Raw genomic sequence first — 23,196 nt, 5'->3', positions numbered from 1 at the left:
TTTCCCTACAAGCCACTTCTGGAAACTGCCTTAGCCTTAAAAACAGCAAGGTTTTCATTGGAGAATCATCCTTTCAGAGAGAAAGATCTGACAGGACATGGGTAGAGTCCATTTAGTTTATTGATTTTTTTTTTTTTTTTTTTTTTTTTTTTTAATAATCTTGTGCAATTCATGTAGGCAATAACTGGGACAGTAGACTAGGTGACAATGGAAAGCAATGCCTAGGTTATTTAATTAGAAGGCTGTGCAGACTAATATTAATAAAATTTAGTTTCCTTCAGATGTTTTGCAGACATCTGATGTAGCCTTAGGATAAATTTATGTCACAGATAAATCAAAAGACAAGAAAGTCACACCCTAATTCAAGTAAGAATGAAAGTTTGTGTGTAACCCAGTTCATCTGCAAATTTGGATTGACCACATTCCAGAGATGGCCCCTATTTCAAATGAAAACTGGCTCCAGATGTGCCACGCAGAAAGTTTTCTGCAGTTTTTTGTCAACATGTCTGTACTTGGTGCAGCTGAAAGAGGAATACGAAGAGACCAGCAAAGCAAAGAGTCAGCACTTACCTTGACTCTTGCTGCCTTGGACATAGGTAAGCTACTGATGTGAAACCCATCTGGGCCACCATCTAAGGTAGGATGCTTTGGATGAGATAGATTGCCAAGTGGGAGTTGGATAGGTAAGTTTCTAGTTTTTATTCAAGTGCTAGGCAAAATTTCCATGGGAGAATTCTGATACTGACTGAGGAAGAGGGTTTGCCTCTGCCATGTTCAGAGACAGCTCGGGAAAGAATTGCCTTCTCTGCCTGCAGTGGTGCTGTGTATGTATCTGCAGCAGAGTCCTGTGGCAGCAAATGGTGAATAGTGCTGTGTGCTGTTAAAAATTGCAAAGGCCTTCCGGGGGAGGAGAGAGCATTACAAGGAAAGAAAATTGTACCCAGCTTGCCTGTAATTACGCCAAAGTAATTGACTGACCTCAGTGGGGTGGCATGGGTGTAACTGAAAGCCCAGAATATCTCATTAAATCTCCTCCTACCTACTGTATTCATCATAGTCATCCCGTGGTTCTCACATGCAGCATATACAAGCATAGCCATAATTAGAAGGTAAAAGGGCAAGCCAGAGGAGAAAAAAAACAGCCCCAGAACTTCAGCAAATGAGCAAACAAGCACGAGCTATTTGGTTTATTCCTGAGACTTGTTCTGCTGTCACACAGGTGTGAGGTGCATGCTGCCTAAGTTGCTTTTGCAGGGCAGATTTGTGCCCTGAGAAGCTGCAAAGCAGACCTCATGGGAGAATGAGGTTTCTGACAAGGGACATATGAGCAATTCTTCTTCAATGGTCATTTTCCTTTTGCAAAAACCTCTTTCCCCTAGGAGTTTGGAAAGACACTAAAGCATATACAAATTTCTCACATCATCTCATGGATTGTGGTTTTAATGAAGGAAAAAAAAAGAAGACATTGCTGACAAAATCTGTCTGGCTTGTAAACTGTGTTGGGTAGTGAGTAAGCTGTGCTTCCTGCACAATAGCAAAGAGATTAGAGGATAAAGAATAGCTAACAGATAAGGGGGGCCAGAGCAAACTGAGAGAACTGTCTTAAAGTGGCTGTCTTTTTACACAGAGCAGCCAAGGTAGAGCTGTGGCTGAATGTATGACAAGGAGGGTCTTGCAGTAGAAATTTTATGGATTCTATTTAAAACATCCAGCTTTAAATCTGATGCTGATGCCTTCTCTCTTCCAAAGACCTCTTCCATCTTTCCCATTCAGGTAGCCATGGTGGAGGTGAAAGCCCAGCTCTTATATTTCACTGTAACTGAATCTTCCTTTCTCTGTAACTCTAGGTTTTGCTTCTGGCACTCACCATTTCTAGTGTCACAATATTTCTAGGTCGAGTGTGCCTGTGCTGTTGAACAGAAAGCATCTGCTGCTGTGCCTCTCTGTATAAGAACATAGCCCTCACAACTCTGAAACTGAATGCCCCAGGTGGCCCCAGGAAGACCATCCCACAAAGAGCACCTCAAATTAGGATTTGAGAACAGGGAACAAAGATGGATCTCTATGTTAGGAGTGACAAGCAAAGTTTTCAGCATTGAAAAACAGGAATGCTCACATGAGGAGAGCAGGGAACAGGCTACTTGCAAACACCTCAAAACAGGAAGCATCCCAGCATCTACTGCTAGCAGCACTTAAAAATAGATGAAGGGAATTACTGTTCATATGGTATGTAATTAAATTTATGGCACTGCTGTTACCTGATGGCTGGATGCTGCAGGGTTTATTTCAGTTTTGGGTATCACAGTGATCCCCATAATTTCCTGTTTCATTCATGAGAGAAAGAGAGAAGGAGACTTGAGTGCAACTGTGCAGATTTCAGTACATGCAGGCACACTGGGAGCCTCAACAAAGGTCAAGATGAGTTGTGATAATGATTGGAATAAGCAAAAGGGTTGCTTTTTGACTCAGGACACTGGGAACTTCTTCCCCAGTTTCACATGCACTAACAGGTAAATGCAGAGTTAAATGGCATGTGGTGTTCCTTCATAATATACAAAACCAGAGCATGGGGAGGTTTAGATGATTTTTTTCTTCAAAGAATCCAAACACATATATAAGACCAGTACCAACATGAAAAGAATTTCCTTATTCATTTCCTTGGGAAGTAATTTGAACACATTATCCTCGCTTGTCCTTGAATCTGGTGTTTGCTCTGTATATAGAAATGAATACTAGTACAGAACAGGTTTTATATAGTTACACAGGATATAAGCTATCTACTTACATTTTACTTCTGGCTATTATAGCTTTGCATATTTTCATGGTCTGCTTTTTGGATTCCAGAGACATCTACATGCAACACAAAGTCTTTAACAGCTGAGAAGTTCCTGTGCTGGCTGGTGCATTTAACATTATATGAATTCTTCTGCTGATACAGATTGTCCTACCATATATAAATCTTGGAGCTTGCCCCAGAATAAGATTAACTTGACAAGCTATTGCCTTGCAAAGAAAAGCTTGCTTTGGTGCTAGATGTTGCAGTTTCCTCCATCTCCTTTCCATGCAGACTTTGAATTGTCCCCTCTGTCCATCTCACAGCCTCAGGCTCCAGGTTGACTGTCTGTGTATTTCTGTGCTTTCTGGCCTGTGCCTCATAATGTGTTAGAAAGACTACAAGCACCTAACGTCCCAAATCATGTGACAGAAGCCAGAACAGCTTAGAGATTTTGAAATTTTGTACAAAACACAGATATTTTAAATGCATTGGAGGGTTCTTCTCTCAGATTACCATGGTAACCAGGTGAGAGGTTGGGAGATGATGAAGAGCTGCTTGCTTACATCCCATCTGCAGCTTGCTCTTTTGTGGCCCATACCTAATAGTGGTGTTCTTTGAGAAAAAATACAGTGCTTGTGTGCATTTCCTACTGCATTTGTACATGTTTTTCTTTTGATAACCTGTGTATACGTGGTTCTCTGGCAATAAGCATGTTTGGATGGAGATTAAATAAAAATCAGTAAGCAATCTGATAGAGATAAGTGGAAAAGTATATCAGCTATGATTGTGGCATTTTGCTTCTCTTTGTGATCACTTGGTAGGCTTGCAAAAAGATAAATATTGCAGTTTTGATAAGTAATACTCAGATACCAAAGCCCAATAGACCTGGCTGTTATCACAGGATTTATTTACTGACCCAGAAAATTTGGAAGGGAGTGGCTGAGTGGCAGCACACCTTGAGCAGTGGCAAAGCTACAGCATGAGCTGTTCCCCTACAGATCTATGTGGTGAGCCATGTGCAGAGAGCATCCCTGCTTCTGCAAGAGGGGTTGCTGAGTGTGCTTACTGAGGAATTTGTTTGTTCTCCAAGCTGGGATTTGGTCCTGTCATGTCATCTGTGGAGACTGCCTCTCTTGTTCAGCACTGGCTCTTGGCATGCAACTAGCTGCTGCACACAGCCCAGTATGGCTCTCCAAGACTGCTGATCCAGGAGCACCATGTGGGGCCAGTTCTCAGCCCTGGTATTTAAAAAATGGTTAGGATTTTACACGGATTAATTTGAAATGTCAGAACACACAAATGCTGTGGCTTTCTGTGTTTATAAACGTATTTGTCAGACCTCCCCTGATGTCTCGCCAGTGGGAAGGAAATGGTAGACCCTCTGCTTGTTACCTCTCCTTGACTGCCTGGTTTAGACTTGTCAGGAAGATTTAATGGATGTGAGATGAATGAATGTGAATAAGGATTTAGAAGACTGTGTTTTTTATTGGCAAAAGACTGCAAACATATTGGCACAAGTTCATGGTTCTTCGGAACCTATGGGTGGCAAGCATAAATGATTTTTTACGGATTAGTAAGCAAAGCCCAAGCCAAGAGAACTCCTTTGTAGAGAAGGATTCCTTTAAATCTGTCATGCTTTGGGTACAAAAAAGCTATGGGAACATCAGTGAATGTGCATTAAAAAATTCTTGCAGTTTAGCTCCTAAATGCTTACACATGAACAGGACACAGCACAGTGTCTTTTACAGTGTATTTATATCAGGAAAGTTTCCAGGGCGATCTGTGTCTTACCAGTTCCCCCAGCAGTGTAGAACATTGGGTGCCATTTACACATGGGAGTTACCTTTCCCACTGTGTTCTGCAGCTTAGTGGAAAATATTTTCAGTGTAATACCTGTCCATAATCACACAAGAGGCCATTTTTTGTGATAAAAACAAAACAATCAAGGGAAGTCGAACAGGTTTAGATACTGGACTTGGCAGTATGGATGTGCTGGGTCTGGCTCACGTGTGGGACCAGGTTCAGAGTGAGGTGGGAAGGGAGTGTTCATCCACTGTCACCAGGCAGCTGCTGGCAGAGGTTTAGGTCTTGGTGGCCTTATCTTGGTTTGGTCTATCAGATACTCTTTACAGTAGCCAGGACTAGAAACAAACCTGGACATGAATATGTAGGGATGTTGACAGGCTGGGTTAATTCACATACATGGGCAAATATTGCTTGAGTTCTCAGCAAGCTGAGGTTCACCAAAGCCAGAGGAGGCTCTGGGAAAAAAGAAAACACTCATTCCACACTCCAAAAAACACTGTTTGACAGGGCCAGGTGTATCGAAGCCAATATTTAGGCTTATGATACCCTGGCTTATGAACGTTCTCCTGCAGTGAGGATGTGCACGTCAGGGTTTCCATTGAGCTTGGGGCATCACTTTTTCCATTACTGAGAGCACCACATCAGATGCCATCCAAGGTGCTGTCTGGATGAGAATGGCTCGATCCATCCTGCTTTAACAAAAAACCCCAGACCTTATCCAGTCAGTGGGGCAGTCATCTGCCAGGACTACAGGATCAGGCCCCAAACCCTGTAAATGAAACATAGCTCAGTCAATGGCATCAGGAAAACAAAGTCACCTGGAAAGAGTTATCCATTCAAAATGGGGGCCGGAGCAGGGGGGGGAACCTGCTTTAATCTTTTTATAGTGTAAAAAGTTCGTGACTGAATTAAAGCCCTACTGTTTGGACTGGATGATGTTACCCAATTCTCAGAAACGAGAGCAGCTGGCTGTGGTGTAGATACCTCCTAGCAAGTCCTGCAGAGCCCAGCACATCATTTAGCAGGGCTGTAAAAGAAAGGACATTTATTAGGGAGCTTGGGAGTGAAACTTAACATGCTGGGTTGGCTTTTAGCTGGCCGGATTTAGTTTCCAGCTTCTCTGTTTTATTTTCCACTTAAATAAATAAATAAATGAAGCTTTCTTTGACTGCCTTTCCTAACTGTTTTTTGGAATGTCTTTAGGTAAATCCCTTGCTGAAATCCTGAGAGATCTTGATGTGAATGTTAACCTTTAGGTGATGTATCTAGATAGTACCAGGTCCTGTCAAAGTCCACTTCTGGTAGATCTGGAAAAGGAGGGCAAGTAGTTAAAAATTGCCTTATTGTTACAAAGTGTCACCCTAAGGCAAAATAAAACAAAGTCATGTTCTGTGCCCGCAAAATAATGTGAGTTTTATAAACATTTATTGCCATTTCCTGTTCCTTTTCCTGCCTTTCAAATGCCTCTCCATTCCAGATGCTTAGATTGGCACCATCAAAGTTGCCATTTATTTCTTGACTTTTCCTCTTGTCTTTCTTTGTTCAATGCAGTGGGGGAAAAAAACCCCATATTTTTAGGCTCCTCCATGTAGCTACAGGACAGACTTGCTTGCTCTTGAGGTTACCAAAGTAGACCACAACTTCATCCTTTCTGATCTTGCACTGGTGCAAGGTGACTCTGGCTGCTCTCACACAGCCCATCCTCGCTTTCCTACATCACCTAAGTCTGCCAGCAAAATCTGTGTGTTGATTATTCACCCAAGATGGTAGGGTTGTGAAGTAGCTCATGCTACCTTTTTTTTTTTTTTTTACTTTTTAAAAATTTCTTTCTTTCTTTTTTTTTCCCTGTTTCCCAAAGCAAGAAAAAGCCTTTTGGAAAATGTGCCAGCCAGTGGTGCTCCCAAGCCCATCTTCACCTAAGGAATTCAGTTCTAATCCCAGGGAACTTCTTGCTTCAAGATAACATAGTGTAAAAAAAGCCACTTTATTCTAATCACAGTATCTAGAGCTAAGTGTGCAAGGTAAAGAGCTAAACTTCAGTAAAACAATTTTTAAATACAATTATTTGAAATATTAAATGTAAATATTTGAAATGTTTAAATGTAAGTATTTAAAGTGTTAAACCTGTACTGTCAGTTAAGAAAGTTCTGGAAATGCATATGATGATATGGAGGGTAGCAGGAGCTCCCATTCTTCCAGATTTTGGAAATAAGCTTATTTCCTTAGAGGTTCACTTTCATTAACCATCTCTGCCTGTGCTAGGTAACACATCCACACTACATTCCATGAGAAACATGTGAATGCTTAGCAGCTGTGGTTGAATTTTTACCCATGTATTTGGTCTTTTAGGCTTGAATGGCCTGACTTTTTCTTTCCCTCTGCTGCTGGATGAGCCCTCATGCCAGCAGTGTCCTGCGCTACTACAACAAATGCTGTGATCACCTCCACCAAGGGGACCCCAGGTGGTAGGATGCAGCTTTCTGGTCATCCCACAGCCTCCATGTGTGAGCTGGACCAGCCACAGAGCTTGCCATGGTCACCTCCACAACTACCACAATTTTCAAAAAGTGCCTTCTTTTTTTATCCTGGTGGGAAGACCCTTACAGATTCTGGGAAAGCAGGAGGTACAGAGGAGGGCACTTGTGCCTGTGTTCAGCACCAGCTAACGGGGTGCTGTTAATTCGTCACTTGGGTATTAATTAAGCTGTGTGAGTTCCAGCAGCACACTGAGAAACCAACAGCAGCATGAGAAAAGCATTAGGGACTGTGTTCCAGCCCTGAAACATAATGTGCTGACTTGGAGCCACGTACACATAACTACTGCCAGGGGACAGACCAAAACTTCAGTATTTCTCCAACTGAAGTATAAAAGTAATTATGAGCTTGGCCCAGGGAATTCAGGGCTGAATATGTAACCATCCATTGCTCCCCTATTTAAGAGGGACAGGGATTTACTTGAGAGTATAACACAGGGCTATGAGGATGATTAAGGGACTAGAAAAACTGCCTTATGAAGAAAGGCTGAGGGAAGGCTGAGAGGGGATCGAATTAAAGTGTAAAAATCTATGAGGGCTGGGCATCCAGAAGGAAGGGAAAATCCCAATTTACTTGTGCCCTGGGATGAGAGGCAATGGATTCAAGATAGAGCACAGGAAGTTCCAGCCCAACATGAGGAAGAATTTCTTAACTGTAAGGGTCACAGAGCCCTGGAACAGGCTTCCCAGGGAGGTTGTGGAGTCTCAATCTTTGGAGACTTCCAAGACCCATCTGGGTGCATTTCTGCATGACTTGCCCTAGTTTTGGTCCTGTTCTAGCAGTAGGGTTGGACTCAATAATCTTCAGAGGTGCCTTCCAACCCCTGACATTCTGTGATTCTGTAATGACCTGGAGTGAAACTTCAGGCAAAGGCTGCATTTCATTTAATTTAATTTCATTTAATTTCATTTCATTTCATTTCATTTCATTTCATTTCATTTCATTTCATTTCACTTATCATCCATCAGGAAAGACCCTGGATGGCAACTGCAGTTTTCCTTGTTAGTGGTGGAGCTACATACCCACTGCCTCACTGCTGGGCAGGGGGGATGCAGCAGTAGCCAGGCTGCTCTGCTTTGACTTTTAGCAACTGCCAGCAAGCATTGACATAAAGAGACTGCTCAGAGACCACAGAGGAATTAAGAACCTGAATATAATATGTATCCTCCCACCCTTTTCACTTTGCTGACATTAAATTTGATCTTCCTAGAAACCTCTGCCCAGGGACATGTCGAATAGCTGTCATCATCATCATCATGGCTTGGCTTCATGAACAAAGATTTCAGAAGGGCTCTCCCCACTCTTGCTGATTGCTGATGAGGCCAATGCAGGACTGGAGTGAGGTTGCAAAAGGCCCAGCAGAGTCTCCTGTGAGGGGACAGCCAAGGCAAGGCTCTTTCTCTGCTGTCTTTTCTCCTCCAGACTGATTCTCCCTGTGTTCTCAAAGGAGGCAGCAGCATTATGGATGGTGTCTCCATGTCTGCTGACCACTGATGGCCAAAGCTGAGGAATTGTTTCAGGGAGTCCTTGTATCTCCTCTCTGGGGCTCCTCTCTTGCAGCAGCCGGTGGCAAGTTTACCACAGAGCACAATCTTAGGGAGGTGGTGATCCTCCACCCTGGAGATGTGCCCTGCCCAGGACAGCTGTGTCCTCAGTATCATGGCCTCAGTCCTGGTGCCCCCTGCTTGTTCAGGGACAGGAACTTTGGTTACTCAGTCAGTCCAGTTTAGGCGATTGTACGGAGGCAGCACTGATGGAAGCATTCAAGGAGTTGCGGGTGGTGGTGGTAGATGACCCATGATTCAGACCCATATAAAAGAGTAGACAGTGCAATGGCTCTGTAGACCAATCTTTATACTTTTCTTCAGTTGTTTATTGCTCCAGACTCTTTTATGAAGTCTTCTGAATGCTCTGTGTGCCTTTGTTAATCTGTTGGCTATCTCTCTGTTGATCTTGGCATCTGAGAAAGTAATGAGTCCCAGAGAGCTGAACTGCTGGGCTAACTTAAGCTCTGATTCACCTATGGTGATGTGGGGATGATGGAAGTCTTCCTGTGGTGCAGGCTGGTAAAGAACTTTTGTCTTCAAGTTGACTTCCATCCCAAAAAGATATGCAACCTCTGCAAAGCAAGATGTTATGCACAGCAGAGCTGCTTCTGTATGAACAATGAGGGAGGAATTGTTAGCAAAAAACAAGTCTCTCCTAAGGAAAAAAGTCTTCTGCACAGAAATGTGCTCCTAGTGTTGCCTACCCACAAGAAAAAGCTGGTTTGGGGCCCTTTGTTGAACAAGTTTCACCCCCTGACCAGGCCAGGACTGGGTGGAAGGACTATGTGGAAAGCACATACACTTTTATTTCAATTGAAATTTTGCAGATTAAGCCTTCCCATACCAAGTGGTGGGGGTGTATGTTCAGTTTCTGAAGGGGCCCTTGTTGGTCTCCTAATTGCTTTGTACTTGAAGGCTCCATCTGGGAGCAACCAGTGGCCAGTGCCAAGAGGTGTATTGAGCAAACAGAGACACAGAAGATTGTGACATGATCAGATATGCTGGTAAGGGGAGCCATAGAGGCAGCAAAAGTGGCAAGCAGGATGCCAGACTTATATGAAGACTCCAATAGAAAAACTGGTACTTACTAAAATTTCTGATGGAGACTGTCAGTCATTGCTTTGCAGCCCAGAAGATAGACACTGAGCATTGCTAATTAAGCATGAGAAACTGGAGTAAGAAACATCACACAGCTATCCAGCCTGCTTCTACACAGATGTTCAGACATCTGCATTAAAAATGTTGGGTCAAAACTCAAATGTGCCACCTGGGACATGTCTCTCTTCTCTGGTTTCCTCTGTGTGGTCCAATTTCAGCAGCTGAAATACAACTTGTGAAGGCCATCAGGGAGGAAAAGTCTCCTAAAAGCCCCACTTTCTGCCTACTATCTCATCTTCCCAAAGTCTTTGCCAGCCATTTCCCCATAACCTAATATTAGACTCTCTCCCCTCAGGGTATCTTGTTGTGGCATGGAAAATGCCAGGGCTTGCAGGTCTCCATGGTAGGTCCTAATTGCTGCAATCATACCAAGGAACTTATCTGACCCTTAACCTTCACTGTATATGACCGCTGCTGGTGACTCCCCTTGATGGCTCTGAACAAGTTTCAACTTGTCAACCTTGGCAGGGCAGTGTGGTAACTTGCTATATATTTACTGTCATCTGTCCCATCTGCACACTACCAGGGAGTTTGTCCTTGGCTTTTTGCACACTGCTTCCTCTGAGGAGTCAAACTCAGATAATGTAGAAATTTCCAGTGGTAAAATTCTGGTATGTAAGGTGCAGAGCACAGCCATGATGATCACTTTCTTCTTGTTTCTCCTCAAAGACTCACTCACTGGGAACCCTGAGTTATGATTTGTTTCTATTCATGGGGTTGTGACTTTTTTCAAGACCTACTGGAGAGGAAACAAGTTCTGTGAACACAGCCCTCAGCTTTACATCACTGTTCAGCCATCACCTTTGTTTTCTCCTGCAGTATTTGCCAGAATCCTGAAGGCTCCTGAATCCCAAAATATCACCTTTGGGTCTGTGGTGACATTGAGGTGCACAGCAACTGGCCTGCCAGTCCCCACCATCACCTGGCTGGAAAATGGGAAAGCTGTAAGTGACTCTTTTTTTCATGCTTTTGTCCCTGAAATGTTGCTAGCATCGAGACTGCAGCCCAGGAATTACATGGGGCTGGGAGCCAGCAGCCATGATTTCTATTCCTGCCTTGCTTAGTGCTTTGCTATGCAATCATGTTGAGCCCACCTTGCTTCCCTGGTGCAACTTTCTGCTCTGCAAAACACTCTCCTCCTTCTTCTGGGTGCTGTGAATGTTAATCTGTTGTGGTATAGAAAACCCTAGATGAAGGATGTTTTGGATACTTACAACCTTCCTCCAAGCCAAGGTTTCGAGAGAAGCATCTTGGGCTTGAGTATTTCTGCACCCCCTTTTCCTCTCTTTGCTCCTAATGTGATAACAGCTGCATGGCAAAATTGATTTTTTGATAAAATAACAAAAACTGAGGTAGTCAAATAATACAACATGCCTTAAGGCAAAATACCTGTGAGACAGCACATACACACAGTATATTTGCAAATGAACAGATCTTCAGTTTTCTAGACTGACATAGGTGACACACTGAAGTATGTCATCAACTTAGCAGGCACTAAGAGATACAATTCCACTGCTTCTCACAGGAATTGTTCCATGGTCTAATTATCCTGAGCTTTAAAATAGGTGCCTGCTTTGAATTCATCTGGCATTCATGCCCATGTGTGTGTTGTTGCTATGGCTTCTCTTCAGCTGGACTGAGGAGCTACTTGCCACCCAGTACTGACTCCCTAGGTGTGAGCACTGCACCACAGTCACAGCATCTCTGCAGCCTGAGCCTGCCAGGGCTTTCCTCCACTCTTCACACAGTTATGGTCGACAGATTTTATACTCTTTGTGAGCTTTCTTTGAGGATGTGAGCCCCAGGGCATGGTGCTGTGGAGATGTGTGGAGTAGCTGCTGCCTGCAGGCTGGCAAATTGCCTCTGAACTTTCTCATGATCCCTTGTCAACACAAAGTCCTTCTGACCACTGACTCACCATGGCCATTCCTGTGTGGATTTGCTTGTCCAAGAGGACCAATAAATCCCCCTGCTGAAGTTCCTTACTTCAGAAGGCTATATCCATCCTGGTCTGTATCCCCTCTTTCCAAGGCTAGAGACATTAATGAGCCTAGGCTACTCTTCAGGCTGTCGTGCCTTCCTTATGTCCTCTAACCCCATTGTTTCCTCCAGCCTGATTAGGAGTAATTTTCTACGTTCATTTGAGGTTGCTAGGGAGGACAGCAAAGCAAGCAGAGCAGCCTCTCCAGACCCCTGTGGGTCCTTGCTTGCTCCTGGCAATAATTATTTCAAGGCAACTGCGAGTGTTGTTCAAGACTTCTTCTCTGCTGGGGGAAGTCTGTGGTCCCTGGGCAAGGGCAGAATGTTTCTGGAGCACAGAATTCTGTTCTGCCAAGCTCCCACAGGTATTTTGGTCCCACAGAGAGCTGAGTGTGAGATGTGCAAAGCACAGTCCCAGGAAGGAGGTGCTCCAGACTGTCCCACTGTTAACATGGCAAGGAGACCTTTATCAGAGCCCATCTTTGGGGAAGTCAGCCCAGGAAGTGGGTGGACTAGAATGCATGCATGCATTTGAGGTCTGGCTCAAAGAAGCAGCAGTGACTCATGTGAAGATGCAACAGGCCTGTGGCACTGCAGTGCCTGAAAACTGACCTGTAATTGTCCTGAGGCTTACAGAGTGGGAATATGCTGAGGTTATTGAGCTGCCTTTGAAGAGAAGCATGGAAAATCCTCTGCGCAGCAGATGCCTTGCCTAACTAAACAGAAAGATTATTCCTTTTCCTTCTTGCCTCCTACCAATGGGTCATCAGGGACCTTACTGAAGTTTTCTGCAATGCAAGGAATGAGTGAGCCAGGTGTAAAAGTGTAAAAAGTTTTCTGATTTGGTTGTGCCTGAAGTGGCGTTTTAAAGGCTAAAAAATGACCTGGGAACAAAATATATCTGAAAAGGGAAGGAAATAAGTTAATTCATTGATCAATTGAGGATCTCAGCAGAGAAAACAACATCTGGCTGTTGTAGAAGTCCTAGGCTCAACTACCTCACATTTCCTCACAGGCACCAGGATTTTGGAGGTGTTCACCTCTGACATTCCACAGTACATGTGACCAAGTGTGCTCCTCATACTGCCTGCAGATGACTTTCCCTCCCATGTCCTGCTCTAAGAGGAGCAATTCTGGTCCCCTGTGCCCACCAGGCACAGTAGAGCACTGCTGGGAGCAGGCAGCTAACGTGATGGGGTACCCCCAAGGCCTGGAGGACAAGAAGGGAGAGGGCTAGGTCAGCACTTATGGTTCGGGCAAGAAGACACTTCTCCTGGGTGTATGCTGGGAAGCAGGAGCATCCTGCAAAGAAATTTTCCTTACCACCAGGAAGGTCCCAGCAGTGTCTTTATGCTGAAAGGTTTCTGATGAGAAAAAAAATATCTAAAAGTAATTTTAAATATCACTGTAATAAAAGAGAATGTTGTGAAAAAATATACCCTGAGATCCCACCCATGTGAGCTGTCTTCATAGCATAAGGCCAAAAAAATATTCCTGGTCATTTCATTTGCACAGTGACCGGCCTACCACTCATCCCTGATGCAATACTTACTGTGTGGGTCTGGTTATTTAGTGACTATTTCTCATGTACGTTCCCCCACTACAAGTAGAAGTTCAGCTTGAGTGAGGCAAAAGAAATATACCATCTTCAGCATTTTCTTTTCATAGGGAAGCCTATCTGCTTATTGAAGACATGATACTAAACTGATGCAATCTTTCTTGCTTTTTCAACTACCACTCTAAGTACATTCAGGAGTAGATCTAGATCCCTTTGACATCATGTTTCTAATAACTTCCATGGAGGTCAGACTGACATCTGTAGGCTCTCAGACAGCTGGGATGGGTCTAGGAAGGTCTTGACTGTCCTTAGGACCAGGTCTCACTGGTGGAGTTCATGGGAAACTGCATTTCACTTCAGTTATACCTGATGGTTCCTATTAGTAGCGTAGAGCAGAGCAGGCATTGCTGCTCCTTCCTGTTGCCTTTGCAAAGTAGAGTCTTGGTGTACCATGTCATTCTACTTTCAGGAATGCCACATGAGCAGGAGAGATTTGAGGATAAAATCAGGGCAACTCCCCAAAATCAATATGCTCCAAACTGATCTATTTGGGAGTTTCTGACTTGGGAAAAGAGCTGTCCACACCACATTTGCAGCCCCTTCCATATTTTCAGGTGCTGAAATAAGAAAATCTGTTACCTTATGGTGTTGGAACCAGAGTGCTTGCTTTGCTCATGACTGCTTTGAAAGTGGAGCAGTAGTTACATTAATCCAGAATTGACAACTTTCAAACTATTTTCTTTTCTCCTGTATAGCCAGAAGGGTTCACAAAGCCACGTCATGCCCTTCTTTGCTAAGGCATGAATAGGCACACAGTCTGCTCAAACAGGTCCTGGAGCAATTAACCAGCTTGATCACTTGAGCAAAACTGAGACTACAGCCGCCTGGAACTGAAAATTATTTGCAACAGTATTGCTGAAATGTGAAATAGGAGGTCTTTAACATTTGCTTTTGTTTGTGAAGTCAGCTGCTATGCAAGCACCAATCTTCAGCTCTCTGCCACTTCTATCTGCTACATCTTTCTCTGCTAGTTTCAGTGCTGGGGGCTCCATCTCTTAGATTTTTCCTTGGTTTGTTTGCCTCTGTTGGAAACACCACAGCAGTCAACTTTTCACTCTCCTAGGTTTCTGCAGGTTCTATAGCAGAAATTGTCAAGGACAGAGTGGTTGACTCCAGACTGCAGGTGTATGTCACCCGACCTGGCCTGTTCACTTGCCTCGCCACAAACAAACACAGCAAAACTTTTGGAGCTGCAAAAGCTGCAGCAACCATCAGCATTTCAGGTATGCTGGGAAAGAAGGGGTCATTACTTTTTTAACCCATGCAATCTCAGTCCTAGCTTCCCTGCTAGGGAAGAGGAACAGGGTGTGAAGTACTCCAGAGGAGCAGGGAAAGCCTTGGAGGGATCACAGCGTGCAGAGGGATAAACATGAGTACAAGTACATCACCCACCAGGCTATTTCCTCATATATTCTTACACTTCAGAGACTGGCACAGCTGTCATTTCCTGAATGTTTGATGCCATCTTGTACTTTGTGTCCCAGAAGCACACTTGATAAGTTCATCCATGCAGAGGAAGTTGTGGCCATGACCCAGAGCTGGTGTCACCTAACAGCAAGGTGAAAATAGCTTTTGTGAGCAGCTTGGCTTCTCAAGGGGCTTGCATCGAGTTTGCTGTCAGAGCTGTATCTCACTGTACCTGGGGCAACTTCTGCTCTCAAGGACATCTTCAAAATGGGGAAAGGATGATCCAAAGAAGAGAAATACCTATGCTCTGAACTAGCCGGCATCATCTGTGACACCAAGAGAAAGGTGCTAACTTGTGGCTTCCCTCTTGGGACAAGGAGGGGGGTTTAGTTAGAGCAAAGAGGAATCAGCTGGATCTCCAGACATGCTATGATAGCTCTGGTCCTGATGCTAACTAAGCATGCACCTCACCCTTTCTCTCTGTGCCTCAGGTTCTGCTGTTGAGAAAATGATCATGCCCTTTATTACCCTGGGCATTGAGACCTAGCAGCAAGATCTGCCCCATTAGAGATGCAGTACTGGGTACCATATTTCACATTGTCACTTCTGCTTTTAACCCCAGCAAGGCTCTGCCCCACAAAGCAGGGAAGGAAGGTGGTCTGGGCTGGTGGGAGAAGCTTCACTGCTGTCCTCCAGGCTGCCTGTGCTCAGCAGGAGAGCAGCCCCCTAGACACAAACAGAAGCCTACCTCAGTGTTATCCCAGCTCCTGAGTGTCCCCAGGACAAAGGTGTCACCATCCTTGACTGATGCTCAGTGTCTCCTCCTGGTGCCAGCACAGATGTGCTTCCCATGGTGATGTTAGATGAGGACACAGCTGTGTGCCTGTCCTGCTCCACCATCCCTGGTTTATCCCACATGGGACTGCATGCTGGCTGCATTTTGGTTTAAACAGAGAATGCTACCTGTGGTCTATAGAGGACCCAAAGGATAAGGGTAAAGGCATAGGTTTAGGGTGCAATGGTCGACCTCAGCAAGAACTGCAGTCAACAGTTCACTTCATCCTCCCCATTCCCTCTCCGTATATGGCACCCAATGTTACCCATCTCTTCTCCTTGTGAAGTTGCTAAATAAGAATAGAATTTAGCTGCATCCATTTCAGTTAGTTTATAGGTCTTATATGGAATTCCTAGCACTGAATTCTTAATTCCTACATCACGGAGGGGGCAATGAAGTGCCATTGATGTCTTTTCCATTTCTTTTTTTCTCCTGGTTCATCACAATTCCTGGACCTGGTGCCTCCCAGAATGGAGGTAAGCATGACTTTCTGTGACTGCCTGGGGGGACTCTTGGGGCCAGGGATGATGAACTAATGGGATTTGGTTAATTTTGCATAAATGGAGTGGGTTTTCAGATTCCAAGCACACAGAAGAGGTTCATCTGAAGGGAACACTGAGCTGCTTTATGCAGGCATGATTAAGGACTAAGCCCAGGTAGATAAGGATATGTCTGCATCAAGCAAACAGTAGATCACACATCATTAAGGGTATTTAAAATGCAGTAGTGAGCAGAATATTCTGGAGTACATTCTGTTCACAGTTATACATCCACTTCACTGACCTTATGAATTTTCAGGCAAAAGCTTCATTGAAATTAAACTCCTGTCTGTATGCTGTGAATATTTTGATTTGGTTGGGACCAGATTAGGTCAAGTGAGGTTTAGATATTTGTTTCAAACAGGGTTATTGAAGGGTAAAACAATTTGCCTGTAATCAGACATGCACTTTTGCTTTTGCTTGTTTTGCCTGGTGTTTTTTGTTTGTTTGTTTGGGGTGGTGTGGCTTGGTTTGGTTGGTTGTTTTTTTTTTTGGGAGGGGGGAGGGGAGTTGTTTGGTTTTGGGGGGGAGGTGTTAATACTGGACAATTCAGCTGGCTTTATGGTGTCCTAGGATACCTGTTGCACTGGGAGATCCGCCTGACAGGAAAACAAAAATGGTTAGCCTGGGACGAGGGCTGAGAACTATTAGCCCGCACACCTCTCAACATTTGCTTCATGAAATCCCCTTTTTGTGAGAAGGTGCTGTGAGAAACAAATTGCTGTTTCTCCCTGCAGTTTTTAAAAAGGCAAAGAAACACAACATTAGCACTGGTACCTTTTGTCAGGCTGCTTCTGCATCTTGCTGGAGTCACCTGCACAGCTGCCCCATGCACCTGTCCCCTCTGGTGCCTCTTGGGGCACAGGAAGGACACAACTTTTAGGTTAAGCAAAGCAGGAATCATCAAGAAAATAATAATATGACCCCTGCCATGGCTCTAGCAGGGTGCTGGGGGCCACGTGGTACTGTGGGAAAACCTGTGCTGTGCCAGGGAGATGATGTGGGCTGTGGGATCAGTGCAGGATTCTGGGGCTGCCTGTGTCATACGAAGGGCTGCCTGTGGTGCCTGGGGTGATGCAGGGTGTTATTTTGATACTACCTCAAGGTATCAGCACTTTCCTGTATTTTTTTAGCTGATGTGTCAGGTATGAAAAATAATAATTAGAAAAAAACAAAGCCTGACATGGAGTTCAAAGCAGTGCAGCTAAATCCAAGGCAGAGAGTGTTGTCTGAAGAGAGTGGCATCTGAAAAGCAGAGATTTAAGCATCCTGTATAATCCCTTGTCCATGTATCTCCAGCTTTTCAAAGAAAACCAGCAAGAACCCCCAGGGCTGACAATGGGTGATTATTTGGACAGGAGAAAGAAATGAGAGTCAAAGATACAAATAGCTCTGCTGGCTACTTCAAATGGTTGGCATGTTGTGAATTGAACTCCCTGACCCCAGTTAAACTGACCGAATGAGCAGTGGGGACAGCTGCACCCAGCCTTCCTCCCTCCCTGATTCATCCATCTCACACACACACAGGGAAGGCCTTTTTCCCAGGTTTTTCCCCCTGTGCTGAGGGCACTGCATCCCACAGGCTGCCTGAGTGGAGGGCACATCCTAACCACAGTGGATGCTGCTGGGAACATGTCTGACCTGTGCATGCCCTTGCCCTCCTGCTCCCTTCTGATGGCCATGGGGAGGAAGGGAGGGAAGGCTGACAGTATGGTCCTGCTAGATGCAAGAAACATGGGGAAGATAAATGGCCCATGAAGGAGATGACCCTGCTGTGCTTTTTATTGCTCTGGTGTAGCTCTGCTCCTGTGCTTAGTAGCAGGAGTTTGCAAGGTGCAAGATTTGGAGAAGACAGGAAAGAATTGGCCTTACAGGGAAGCACCAGAAAGAAAACTGTGTGGGCTTGTGCTTTCCTCCCCTGTGCCTCCCACCTAAATGTGTGTGGAAGAGCAGCAGGGTCAGGAGTGGTGCAGGAATTGAGAAGAGGCAAGCAGGAGCCTGGCTGGTCTGATCTTGCAAAGAATTTCCCAGCACATGTTGGATGGGACTCACTTGGCTCCTGCTTATAATGTCCACCCGAAAATAAACTGTTTCTAGTCAGGAGAGAAAAAAATCCTGAGTTATCACAGGTGTGCAGAAAGCAGCAAAGCTCATCTCTACTGCAGGGATGCAGGAAAACAATGTTTTCTAATCAGGGCCTGGGTGCAGGGTGAGTGGCCATACTAGGTCACAACTGTGCATGATGATTCAGTCTTTTTGCCCACTTATACTGCTAGCAGTATAAGTGCCCACTATACTGCTTATACTGCTAGCAACTCCAAGCCAAAGCCTCAGCTCTAGATCTTGCCAGGCAGGGCCTTGCACTCAGCATTCCTTGCAGGAATTTCATTTTTGGGTGGTATTAGCAGTTCTTAGTGGCTATAACCCTCTACCCTCTCCTCCAGCCCCTGTTAGCTTTACAGATGCCAGCAAACTCAAGAAGAGAGCCTGGGCATACTGTTCCTGCAGGTGTTAAGGGCTGTGAGCTTACTGTATCTGCATGCTCTTGTCCTTGACAGCAAGCTCTACAAGGGTGATGCAGGCTACTGCAGCACGTACAGAGGTGAGGTGTGTAGTGCCATCTTGGCGAAGAATGCTCTTGTTTTCTTCAACTCCTCCTATGCTGACCCAGAGGAGACCCAAGAGCTGCTTGTGCACACGGCCTGGACTGAACTGAAAATGGTGAGTTCATTCTGCCAACCGGCTGCTGAGTCTCTGCTGTGTAACTACATCTTCCAGGAGTGCAATCCCTCGGGAGCTGGGCCAGCTCCAAAACCAGTGTGCAGGTAAATTAAAAAATAATGCTTCTCTTTCACTTCCATTTCATGGGGATGTGTAGGCAGCAGGGGAGTGGTGAGAGTCTGACCAGGCCGGCAGTAGCCCAGAGGGAATACGGTGCCTCTAGATTTGCATGGGTTTCCCCTTTGGTCTCCTCTCTATGCACCAAGACCTGATCCAGTCCTCTCTTTGATCAGTGCCAGGGTGTGGACTGACTTTCACAGCCAGACGTCTGTGTTATATCAGACTTTTAGTGGACAGCATTGAAAAGAAATGTACACTTGAATGACATAATTGATTTAAATAATTATTATATTGCTATAAGTTAAACTAGCTCAGTATGTACTCGTTATTATCAAAAGTGAATGCTTGTTTGGCATTTTGACTAAATATGGTCACAGTGCATGCAACAAATGAGGCCAAGGCAATACCCTCACCATTCAGTACTTCCCACAACAATGAAGATGAAACAAAAAGAGATGACACCAGAGACACTGCCAGTGTAAATGTGCCTGCTAAACCAAACACCCTTCTGGCCCTTATATCCTCCATTATGCAGAGAACTGTGCACTAAAAGAGGTCTGGCAGGGACCCTGAGGAGACCAAAGCATCTCCCAATACAGCTAATCCACTGCTGACAGGTGTTTGTGCAACATATCCCAGCAGCAGACACTGCCCCTTCCCTGTGCAACCTCCTGAGCAGCCTCTCTGATTGCTCCTTGTCCTCTCACCATGGCCACAGAGATTAATTTCTTCCCTTCCTATTTGCAGTGAGATTTTTAATCTTCCCCAGGTTCTCAGACTAAAGTAAAGCTGTTTTTTCCAAGCTCTGCTGATAGCTCTTTTGTTCCAGACTCTGAAGTTTCTGCTCCTTATCTTTCCTAAAGTGATATATATATAGCCTCCAGCCCAGACTCTGTTATTGTTTACTATAATGGAACAATCGCTCAGTGTGCCTCGCAGAGAACAGCCGCACATAGATGTTTCAGGGTGAAGCTTTCTTTTTTTTCCAAACAAAACTACTGGCCACAACTGATTGATGTCCATTTTCAGCCCCTGGTGGACTGTTGTCTGGTCAACACCCATTTTGTGTTTGGGCAGCTGACATTCCTGCCTAAGTGCAGTACTTTGCTGTTGTCCTTCTTGAGCCACATCTTACAGCAGTTCATTCAGATTTGTGTTTATCAGGAGACCAGTCCCAAATCTAATGCCTCAGCTGAAATACAAGCCTTCTCTACAGACATGGAAAGTACTCTGCCAGCTGGACTTAGGCCAGATGTAGTTTATTGGCAATTATTTTTCCAGCTATGCAGTGACTTTTTAGGGCAATCAGCAGCATATTGTCTTTGTACTCTGTACCTTTATGTTTGTTCCTCCTTTCATATCTCTAAAGCAGAGGCATAGAGGAAAGCCCTGTTAAAAAGTTTGAATACTCTTCAGTATTTCTCTGCCAGCACAGTAATGTCACATCTCCTACAAAAGAGGTGCATATGCAAATATCCACAAACAATCACCTAGCCAAGTACTGAGCCTTTTTTGCTGGTGCACTCCTCCCTGCTGCCTTGTTGATCAGCTTGTTGTTGTACCCTTTACGACCCCATCTCTCTGACTGTTTTCAAGATGTGTGACAGGTATTTACATCTGAGCCACAAATGCACAGCACATTTGCCGGCTAAGGATTTTGCACAGTACTCCATAAACCATTTCAGTGAGAGGTGGGTTTTGCTTTGTTTGCTCCTGCTCATGAGTGGCCCTGCAGGATCAGAACTCATGGTAATTCAACTGAAGAGCTGCACTTCTGGTACACTTTGGAAGTCAGAGTGATTTAAGTCAGCATAAAACTGCACTTGATCTTGAACTAATAGGCGCAGCATTTTCAAATATGTCTAAGTCTTAGTGGACTTGGCTGGCATCATCTTACTTCTGATACATGAGTCAATGTCATGGGCTTTTTTTCTCCCCTTTAGTAATTTTATCCTGTGATTTCAATACACATTTAAACACAGAATTTTTTAAAGACAAGAGCAGAGGAATGGCATCCTTCCTGTTTCCTGTTCCCAGAGCGCATCAGATAGACAACAGTTTTTCTGAAGGCCTAATCCAATACTCCTTTTAATAACTCTGACATACTATATGTACTTAAGAACAGCTGAGACTTCTGGGGGCTCTTGAACACATTTCACATGGTCTTTGTTACTTTCCAACTATCTTATCTGGTTTTTACTGACAACTTTATACCCCTTTGCAGAAACTAGCTAGGCTACATCAATTTTCAGCTGAAATACTTAGTGAGTAAGAATTTGACAATCTCAGGATGGAGAATTCTCCCAGCTTCTGAGGGACATATTTTCCTTGACATGTGTTTTTATCTTGTTATATGTTCTGTACACCATTTTTTATCTCACCGTGTAATTTTTTATGTTTGTTTTGGTTTGAAAGCTGGGTATCAAGAACAGCAACTGACAAATGAACTGAGTAAAGCTTTCATAAAAATAATCAGGGGGTAAAATAAGATGGTATGAAAAAGAAGAAAGCAAGTTAAGATAAAAATATTAATGTAGATGGAATCTGATTAAAACTAGAGTTTTCCCTATTTAAATTTAAGGGAAAGTAATGCCTTATCTCATAATTCCTGATTTCATCTGTCTTTTGCCTCTGGCTGTTTCTCTAACAGCAGAAGAAAACCCCTCAACTTCTGTTTTGACCATTGCTGGCATGAAGTGATCAGGCTGCAGGGAACAGATTTGTTAGGAAACTTCTCACTTTGGTAGTGTCTCTGTGAACCCTTCTCTTCTTAAAATAGTCTAAAATGCTACTGACCCACTCATCCTCTTCTGCTGCTACTGTTCTAAGTCCATCTGTCATTTATCTGACATAAGATTTCTAATAATAATCTGATGTAATCTTTTCATATGATCTCATCAAACTCTTACTGCTCAGGATTAAGTGTTATAACAATAGTATGAGGCCTGACTGACCATCCCACCCTCTGGCTGCCATACCACACTCTCAGAGTGAATTTGTGGGTGAAGAAAACCTGCCTTTAGCACTGGTGCAGACAAGATTGCAGAGGAGAGTTCTTTTTTATTTTGCAGTTGCACACTGAATGAGGGGATTGTTTAAGGATGTTCAGGCTTCAGGAGTGAAGGAAGATAATGGAATCCAGATCTTCCAAGTGTCAGCCAGCTCTACAAATGCAATATTTTCTCACTTCCCTATCAAAACATTTCTTTCCTTCAGAAGGTCATTGTTGTTCCACATGTTGTTTAACACAAAAAAGATAAACTGCTCCATCTGGCTGCATTCAGGCTTTCATAGAAATGAGGAAGGAATAAACCAGAACTGACTAAAACCAAGTATGGACCAGCTGGGCTTTGATGGTTTTAACCTGAAGACTCAAAGAGCATCCATTGATGTTGCAGGAAAGCTGATTCCCTCATGGAATTCCCAACGGACTCTGTCCTTCAGAGTCCTTTAAAAAGTTTGCAGTGTTGGTAGTCATCACTGAAACTTCTGGCCATCTGCTCCTGCCAAAACTGCTGGCAGACTAGAAGCAAAGAAACTGCATCAGCCGTGATGAGTTTAAAGCCTTCACTACAGACCCCAGATGTACCTTTCTGTAACACTGTCCTCTCCCACTCAGCAAACGTGGTTGTCAGGAAGGATGTGAATCTGTAAAGGACTTTAGCAGAGTGCAGCAATAGTAAACTCTGCAGATGACCTCAAAGCTGGCTTTGGAACTCTGGCTCTCAAGAATGAGTACATAAATAAGAAAATCCCCAACTGATTGACTAATGCAACAAATGCTCAAACTTTTCAGTATGATACAGGCTTTTTTTCTTTTCTATTTTTTTCCCAGAGTAGGTGTTTCTACCTTGGTCTTCTACACAACAATTTCTAATCTAAGGAACATTTAAAAATCCAAAGCCAGTGTGTATTTCACATGGTATAGAGTTGACACATTAGGTAGGAGACAGTTAGGTCTCTTGTTTTACCAGGCTCTGTAAAAGTTCTGCTTCACACAGCTGACAGATAAGAAAGGTACTGAAAGGTGCTTATGGAAAGAAGAAGGTAATTGGATAAGTAATTTTGTGAGATTAAAAATTTTAGACAAATAATTATTTTAAGAAGATTAAGAATTGTTGCTCACCTTCTGTCTTTAATACATGACACTTTAA

The 23,196-nt window shown here is 44.1% G+C and overlaps 1 protein-coding gene across 1 annotated transcript in view; it reads left to right on the top strand.

Moving 5' to 3' along the window:
- MUSK (muscle associated receptor tyrosine kinase) overlaps positions 1–23,196 on the top strand; it is a 54,532-nt gene that overhangs the window by 15,410 nt on the left and 15,926 nt on the right. Inside the window, exons 6-9 of the mRNA XM_008495854.2 lie at positions 10,642–10,766; positions 14,484–14,643; positions 16,132–16,138; positions 18,760–19,026. Coding sequence (XP_008494076.2) covers positions 10,642–10,766; positions 14,484–14,643; positions 16,132–16,138; positions 18,760–19,026 — 559 coding nt within the window. The remainder of the gene's footprint in view (positions 1–10,641; positions 10,767–14,483; positions 14,644–16,131; positions 16,139–18,759; positions 19,027–23,196) is intronic.

Source organism: Calypte anna, chromosome Z (genome assembly GCF_003957555.1).
Source record: "Calypte anna isolate BGI_N300 chromosome Z, bCalAnn1_v1.p, whole genome shotgun sequence".
Taxonomy (NCBI): Eukaryota; Metazoa; Chordata; class Aves; order Apodiformes; family Trochilidae; genus Calypte; species Calypte anna.
This window is presented reverse-complemented; position numbering and strand designations above follow the sequence as displayed.